The 9,138-nt window shown below is 37.2% G+C and overlaps 1 protein-coding gene across 1 annotated transcript; it reads left to right on the top strand.

The window, feature by feature from the left end:
* The first annotated feature begins 1,195 nt into the window (after positions 1 to 1,195).
* Positions 1,196 to 4,278, top strand: LOC117919238 (B3 domain-containing transcription factor ABI3). The gene is made up of 6 exons (XM_034836369.1): positions 1,196 to 3,089; positions 3,228 to 3,320; positions 3,489 to 3,589; positions 3,703 to 3,749; positions 3,828 to 3,904; positions 4,010 to 4,278. The coding sequence occupies exons 1-6, from the start codon at positions 1,341 to 1,343 to the stop codon at positions 4,148 to 4,150; spliced, it is 2,208 nt and encodes a 735-aa protein (XP_034692260.1). The 5' UTR covers positions 1,196 to 1,340; the 3' UTR covers positions 4,151 to 4,278.
* Positions 4,279 to 9,138: the final 4,860 nt, after the last annotated feature.

Below are 9,138 nucleotides of genomic sequence, written 5' to 3'. Positions count from 1 at the left end.
AATGATCACTAAAATAAGTCATTTCTCAATATAAAAATATTTTTTTTATAAGATGCAATTCCTTCTTTATTTTTAATATTTTGCAAATATTTTTCAAAAATTTTGAAAATGCAAAAATTGGGTTTGCTTATGCCATTTTTTCAACTCAATAAAATGGACCCAAATATGCTTTCACACTTGATTTCGGATTTCTTTGAAAAATAAGAAGAATCTAAATAAATAAGCTTATTTTCTAATTTGATTTTTTTTTTCTTTGAAAATGAGAAGCATATTAATGTTTAACTCAAACTTGGCCCAGTGATTCACTCCAATAAATATTAATAAATATAGAGATTAATGAGATGCTAAAAAAACAATATATTGATCAAAATATCTGTCAATATTTATTTAAAAGGATTTATTAAAAATATTAATGATGCTTAACATTGAAGATATCGAAATCAAAAAAATATGAAACCATAATAAATGCTAAAAATAGGAAAGCCAATAAAGAAAAGGGGTTGGTGGAGAAGTAGAGAGAGAAAGAGGGGGAGAGGACGGTGAAACTTGAAATAAAAACATCTCTCTCAGTGTACTCTCTCTCTCTCTCTCTCTCTCTCTCTCTGTTAAAAAGGCTGAGGCACCGCTGAAGGCACCATTCAGGTGAGAACGTATGGCGGGTGGCGCACAATCCGGAGTGAAGCGGAGAAAGTAGCGGCACGAGGTTTTGTTTTGTTGGTTTCTTCACTTTCTCTCTCTTTCTCCCTTAAATAATAAAACACCAAAATACATTTGAACTTATCTACAATAAAGCTTCGAAACCGAAACCTCCTGGAACAGCCCAGAAAACTACTCCATGGTCGTGTTGGATGGTAGTTGAGTTTCTCACCCTTATTAAGTCTTCTCTCCCTCATTTCTCCACACCCCTACTCCTTTCTTCTTCAAAGCTCTGCTCTCTCGGGTGTTCTGATCTTTATCTCTGCTCTGGTGTCGTCGGCCGACGATGGCCTGTCAAGGGTGTTTAGCTTTGCATTATTCTTAGTTGTTCAAGGCCCTCTCTGATTATGGTGGGAATTTAATAGTAATAAATTGTGGATTATGTGAAGAAGAGGGGTCGCTTTCTTTTGATATATTTGTTTATGTTTTTTTGTAGACCAGATGGTTTATGTTGCTTCCTTAAAGGAGATAGGACCTTGAACACTCTCCATACCCCGTCCGTACACACAAATCTTCTTCGGTTTGTTTTGCTTCTGCTCTTGCTTTTTCTTTCTCTTCTCTCCGCTTTGCTTTGTTTGTTTCTTTTTCTTTTTCGTTCTACTCTTTCTCCCTCTCTCCTGTGTGAGGGTTTTGGGAGAGAGGAGATGAAGGGTATTGAAGTGGACGACGGAGGAGATCTGCATGCAAATGATGGAGTTGGGTTGGGAGATACGGGGGGTTGTGCTGGTGGCACAGACACAACTGGGTTCGATGCTATGGAGGACGAGGCAATGGGTGTTGGTGATGGGGAGATCTGGCTTGATAGGGACCCTGATGATCTCCTCGATGTACACGACAATTCCATCTTCTATGGTGATTTTCCTCCTCTTCCTGATTTTCCTTGCATGTCTTCGTCGTCGTCTTCTTCTTCTGCTCCTGCACCAGTCAAGTCCATCGCTTGCTCTTCCTCTTCTTCATCCGCTTCGTCTTCATCGGCGGCTTCTTGGGCGGTTCTCAAATCTGATGCGGAGGAGTACGAGGACAAGAAGAACCACCGCGACCATCACGATCCGGTGGAAGTGCCACCTGCTGCGCTGTCATCCACTGCCTCCATGGAGATCCCTCGGGAGGCGCCTGATCAAGGTTTGGAAGATGTTGATTGCATGAATGTGATGGAGAATTTCGGGTACATGGATCTGCTGGAACCAAATGATATCTGGGACCCGTCTTCTCTATTTCATATGGACGATTCGCATGACTTTGAAGCTGAGCAGCAGCCTCAACAGGAACAGGAACAGCCAAAGCCACAGCCGGAACTTCCACCGCAGCAGCAAGATGAAGAGTTTATGGTGCAGAGAAATGATGAAGAGGGTCAGAGGCCTTCGGAAGATCTAGCCATGGTGTTCTTCGAGTGGCTCAAGTCCAACAAAGAGTCAATTTCTCCCGAAGACTTGAGGAACATCAAACTGAAGCGGGCCACCATCGAGTGTGCCGCTAAGCGCTTGGGCGGTGGAAAAGAGGGCATGAAGCAGCTGCTCAAACTCATCCTCGAGTGGGTGCAAAATCACCAACTCCAGAAGAAGCGAATCAGCGAAACACAAATCTCTCATTTCCCTTACAATTATCAAGACCCCTTCGCAACCCAAAGCCCTAACCCTAACCCTAGCCCTATCCCCAACATCAACTGCAATCCTATTCCTCCTGATCCAAACCCTTGTTTCCCTTCCCCTCATTGGCTTCCACAACCACCGTACATGACCGATCCGTCGCCGGTGATGGCGCCGCCACCTTTTCCTCCGATGGTTGGGTATATGAGCGACCCTTTTGCTAATGGGCCTTCGAATATCAATAGCCATCCTTATCAGTCCACATCGGAATATCACATTCTGGACTCTACCAACACATGGCAGCCCTCTCAATTCTCTTTGCCTTCTCCTTACACCTCATTTCCAGAGAGTAATCTTCCTCTTGCTCCTGCTCCTCAGCCTCCGCAGGCTTTTGCAGGTTATGGGAACCAATTCACCTATCAGTATTTTCCGGGGAATGGTGAGAGGTTGACGAGGCTTGGTTCTTCAGCAACTAAGGAAGCTAGGAAGAAGAGGATGGCTAGGCAGAGGCGGGTTTTCTCGCACCATCATCGCCATCATAATCACCATAACCAACAGCAACAAAATCCAAGCCCTGACCAGCAAACAAGGCCTGCCGGCAATGAAGGTTGCAACAGTGCAGCTCAAGCCAACCAAGCCAACTGGGTTTTCTGGCCCTCTGCTGGTGCTGCTTCAAACTCGCCGACGGGAGCACCGGATGCGCCACAACCACCGCCGCCGCCACCACCACCACCACCACCAGCAGTGGATCGGCAAGCTGGACAAGCCCAAAACAACCCGCGGCAGCTTGCAGCTGAGAGGCGGCAGGTTGGCCCTTTGATCGTAGGATCATTTTCATTGTTCTTTAGATTTTAATCAGAGATTGCTTGTGGAAATTGATACAAAAAATATTTCTGGACTTCTTTTAAAAATTTAAGAAATGCATGTCTTCTGATTCTTGTGTAGGGATGGAAACCTGAGAAGAACTTGAAGTTTCTTCTACAGAAAGTACTGAAGCAAAGCGATGTGGGTAATCTTGGAAGAATAGTGTTGCCAAAAGTATACTCTCTTTCTTTCTATCTATTACAGTGACTATATTTCATTCCTTAAATGGTAAAAAAGAATTAGCCTAGTTGATGTAGTCTTTTTGCAGTTGTTTTCTATTTTTCATTTTAATTTTTTTTTCAGTATTTATTTATTTATTTATTTTATTTTGCAATTCATCAGAAAGAGGCAGAGACGCACCTCCCAGAACTGGAAGCAAGAGATGGGATTACCATCCCCATGGAGGACATTGGAACTTCTCGCGTCTGGAACATGCGGTATAGGTACTTCAAAATCTCAACTCCGCAAACCCTTTTTCAGTTCTTTGTATGCTTCTCTTCAAATCTGCCAGGTCATGCAAACCAAATCACTGTTTCTTTTGTTTGTGGAGTTTCAGATTCTGGCCAAATAACAAAAGCAGGATGTATCTCCTCGAGAACACCGGTGAGTGAGAATTGAGGTCTAACCTTCAAAAGGTTCCAGTAAAATAAATGTTCTTAAAATCAATTTCTATGTTTTCAGGAGATTTTGTGAGATCAAATGGACTGCAGGAAGGTGATTTCATAGTGATATACTCAGACGTCAAGTGTGGAAAATACGTATGGACAATTCTACACAATCTTCTAATTTTCTTGAATCCAAAAGGAAAAAAAAAAATTAAAAATCTCTTTTTAGGTTTAACAAAATGTAAATGATCCACGCAGATGATTCGAGGTGTGAAAGTGAGACAATCTGGTCCGAAATCTGAGAGCAAGAGGTCGGGAAAATCACAGAGAAACCAACAAACAGCTTCCCCAGCTGGTAATGGTTCTACTCCTTCACTCAGCAAACGAACAACCAAGTGAGAGAAGAAGAAACAGCAACAAACCCTTTTTTCCTCTCTGATGAAAAAGGTGGACAAATGGGTGGCAAGGATCACCTGGGGTTTGCTTGCATTTCAGTCTTTTGTCTGTCTCCTAGTCAACACCTACATACCACAACTGTGGAGTCTTCCCGGAGTTTGGCCTTGGGACACTGCGAGTGGAACGCCTTTGCTCTAGTTGGCTCAGCCAGTAGGCAGCACAGTGTTTAAGATGTTAGTATATGTGTAGAGTTTTAAAAAACTGTATGTTGTAAGGGGTTTTGTTTATGCTTTGAAGCTCTCCTCATTAGAGTTCCCTATATCATGTTACATTACAGTACAGAGTTTATGTGGGTCGTATTCAGACTTAGGTACTGCTAAATATCAAAGGTGTAAGAATGACAATGTAGATGTTGTATGTTGCTTTCCATTTTAGATCTTAATTAAAGTACAGTATTTTATGTATATTTCTAACCCATTTGAGTACTTGTGGGTCAGTGATGGGGCACAAAAATGAATATTTTTGGTGTAATGGAGGCCACTGCAACCTCTTTGGACTTTCATGAAATGCTCTTTTTAGTCTTACATGAGAGGTCTCTTGATTTCAGTCTCAGAATGGGATAAAGTATGAAGATTGTGGCTACTGACTTACAGGTATGACTGCAGGCAGGCGATATAAATAATAGATTGAAAGGGGGTAAACCCTTTTTTTTTCTCAAGAAAATGGGGATCTACGGAGGGAGAAGCTTGGTGATTGGATTTCATTTTGAAATTGGGAAGTAAAATCAGATGGCGTATGTCATCCATGTGAGATGGATCAAGTTCTTTGATAAACCATGAAGGGTAGGGAGCTTTGTTCATTATCAACAATTAGGATAAATACAAAAAGACTTTTCCGCTAAATACAAACAAGAGGATAATTACAAAAACCCTTTAGCTATTTTTGAACCATGTACTAAAATCCAACGTGATAGCCTTTTGAAACCAGATATGCTAGAAAAATCACACTTCTTCTCTTTAGCTGTATATTATGACGACCCTCTGCCCTCTGGAAATATCTGTTCATATCCATTATCGAGATGCTTTTAAGTCTAATACCGACATTTTGTAACTTCTCTTGCAGAGAATGTAAAGACCCGATAGTCATTGAAATTTACGAAAATTACAAAGAAATTGAAATCAATGATGAATAACAAGCGGTTGATGATCTCAAGTAGGTTGGTAGAATATTACAAAAACATGGGTGAGAAATTTCAAGACAGTTTTAGTTAGACGTAAAACTTGCTGACAAACTCCAACTGCTTATTGACTAATTTCATAGACTAGTAATTATCTATGGTTAACATTTTCCGAAATTATGCGGATGTTACTTGGACGTGAACTATGTCTTGCATCATTCCTGGAACGAGCTCATCCTGATCAAGTTTGACTTGATAATTTTCCCCCATGATATCTTGCAGCTCTTCTTCATTAATCCATCTATGCATTGCTCCCGAATCGCTCCGGGCGAGTTCCATTTCTCATACTCCACTGATATGTTTAGAACTCGACTGGCATGTCTAGTTTCTGAAAAACAGAAGAAAGTAAGTACACAAAGCATACTGCTCTGAGGTCCATACAAATTAATGATCGAGCAATGGTCCTCTCAATTTATGGCCCTTAAATTAATCAAAATGATATTGAAGGATTCTTTCCAACCAAACAAGACATCAATTTATGGGCAAACGATAAGGATTAGTATGATAGCAGAGTGTTGATTAAACTGCATGGTTTCATGGGTATTGAAAGTGATTCGCAATGAAAAGGTCTAAACCAAGGGATGTTTTAAGAATGGTGTTTCCTTACATGGTGGCTTCTGCACATGTGTGGTTTGGCTAAATGGCAAGGAAGATGAGGCTAAAGAAAGGCTTGAAGTCTTGGAATCTTCATACGTCAGCAGACTTTGAAAAATGGTTTGAGTATAGGACTTTCAAGCTCCAGGACAAACGTGATGATGCTTTATTTTATTTTCCTGGGTAAGCCAGATGATGTCTCCTTCCTTTCAAACAAGAGTTTTCATAAATGATCTAAGAAGAAAAAGAAAAAACCCTTGATGATTTCCTCCAAAATATAGTTCTAATTTGTTTCTTTCAAAATCAATGTATGAAGATGCAAGATGCTTAAACAGAGCGTAAGGAGTTGCATTCAGCAAAGAGGAAGAAGACTTCATTCATAAAAACATTTTTGACGAAATTTTTTTCCAGTAGTTGTATGTGACCTTAAATTGAAAAGGATTTTAGAAAATTATTCTAACAACAGTGCTAAATATGAAAGTTTTCATGCTATAAGCTAATGCAATAATAATAAGGATAATAATATAAGGTCGTAACGGGTTGAAATAATCATATCTACATCTATAGATGATATAAAAACAATATATTGCACTACAAAAAATTTACAAAGAAAGGAAAAATAAAACAAATTTGAGCCCAAAAGCATCTAATTTGTGAGCATCCACATTTCTAGTTCTCTAGTAAATTACCGATTAGATAATGATAGTTGGTCATCATGCATGAATCAAAATATTCACGAAGATATTTCTAAGGTCTTTCCTATTTAATAATGAGACTTATTTTTAAAAGAAATATCAATTTAGGAATTTTTAATTAATATTTTTTTACACATTGAAATCATTAATCAAAATTTTGGACACTTTCCAATAATCTTGATTTTAGCTCAAATTTAATCAAGTTTAGTTTCCGTTTCTTCATGATACATACCTTCATTGGGCACATATCTTCTCTTACACGTATTTTGTAGATGTGCACTTCTTCTCGAATGTGTTACTATAGAGGTACCTTATCACTATATTCTAGTTAGAAAAAGTACTTATCTAAATCACATTCCCTAGAAATCTAAGTTTTAAATAAAGGAATGTCAAAGTTTAGTAAAAATTGAAACTCTAATACCAATTTGTTATGCCACATCATATAAATGTAAAGATAAAACAAAAATAAACATAGAGGTACATGAGGTTCCAACTATTCTTATATTTATAGACACGGGAGAATCAATTCGATACATTATTGTGTATCAAATTTTCTCATATTTAATCTACCATTTTTATGTCTATGGGAATATCATAAATTTTTATGTCTCTCACATTTTCTTACATCTCTATCCTTTCATACTCATTTTTCTTGACATATAATACCTATAAAAATATTTCTAATAAATTTCATTATCCAACAATGAAATCTATTTCTATATGGAGATACTCACGGCATAAAATATCTTATCCTATATCTTCTTACTAAATAAAGAAATATATACTAAATAGGAATTTGAGACACTCCATCAAAAGAAGCATACACCAGCTCTTGCCCTAAGTTGTCTTCACTCTAATTATTTTTTTCTTTATTCCATGAATCCATCATAGGCTATAAATCCTCCTTGTTCACCTTTGAGGAGATTTCAAAAAATCTAAACCCTTCAAATGTTTCCACCTTAAAAGGAAAGAGAAAACAAATAAAAATTCCAAACTTAAAACATATCATATTTCCTTACTTTTAACATCTAAATGCTTTTAATCTCTAGAACCTAAAACTCGAAGATGATCCAATGCTATCTCTAAAAACTTGAGTTTTACATATTCATCTCAGCATAACAACTTTCCTTTTATAATTTAGAATATTTATAGAGACATTGTTACCAATTTTTTTTAAACAAAAGAAACTATTTTCCCACAAAAAAGATTAATATGTAAAATATTTTATACAATACTTTTTAATCAAAAGATCTTTTAGACAAATCAAATATATAGCACTCTTAAACACAATAACACCAACTATCATATGCAGAGATATTAATATAGGATATATTTGTAGACCATATTCTTTTATCAAATGACTTTGGAACCAAATAGAAGTATGAAACACTTGCCAACACCAAGCATTTAAACCCACCGGATAAATGATGCTTATGAATAACAAAGAGATGGTAAGTGCAAAGGATTGGTTATCCACAAGACTCATGAAGAGCACTTCTAGAGAAGCAGCAGGGCATGAAAGGCACTACGCACACAGAGGTGCAAATTAAATCTTGTACATAGGATTTGAGTAAGAAGATTGTTCACTCGAAAGACAACTCAAGTTTATGATATATTTTTTTATATGACTTAAATGTATATATATATATTTTTTGTAATTTTCTAATGTTTATTTATTTATATATATATTTTAATTAATTTGATATTCTTTTAAAATGGCTAATATTAATAAAAATTATAAAATTAATTACATATAACCCCACTCAGAATATTTAAAACTTAATTAAAATTCTAAGGTAAATTCAATTTAGGGTGGTTTCATTGCAATATAAAAAAGAACTTTTTATAAATTATAAAAAATATCATCGATAAAATGATATCACGTGTCGGACCTATAACTGAAAGTATCCTAATCTTATTTTTTAGCTTCGACAATTATTATTATTTTTAATTTGACCTTATTAATGGAATAAAAATGATTTATTTATTATTCAAAAGTTGTATATTAACGTATTCACTCCCCATCCAAGTCTTCTATGCTACCCACGAAGCCATGAAACCCAAGTGTTCCAGGCTACCGACAAAAGCCCGCGTTTCATTCATTGCCAATTCCTTCTCATCAAATTCGAGGGCTTCCCTACAAACTAATAAATGGGAAAAGTAGTACAACTACAAGACAATTCCTCCAAACGGTGCGAAGGAAGTTTCCGGAGGTGGCCGTCTACGGGGGCCAGGCTTGGATGGGAGCATCCAATGAAGGAGTGGGAAATGGGTTGTATTCCCATTCTTTGGGTTAATCGTCAGCAACAACATTTCAAACTTGATATTCCCGCCTAAAACGATAAGGATACAACCGTGGATTTTGAGAAGGTATAAACAATGGACTTTTAAACTCCATTCCAATTCTAATTTGTATAATAATATGAAACAACGCCAATGCCCTTTTTCTTATTATTATTTATAAG

The sequence above is a fragment of the Vitis riparia genome, chromosome 7 (assembly GCF_004353265.1).
Source record: "Vitis riparia cultivar Riparia Gloire de Montpellier isolate 1030 chromosome 7, EGFV_Vit.rip_1.0, whole genome shotgun sequence".
In the NCBI taxonomy this organism is placed as follows: domain Eukaryota; kingdom Viridiplantae; phylum Streptophyta; class Magnoliopsida; order Vitales; family Vitaceae; genus Vitis; species Vitis riparia.
This window is presented reverse-complemented; position numbering and strand designations above follow the sequence as displayed.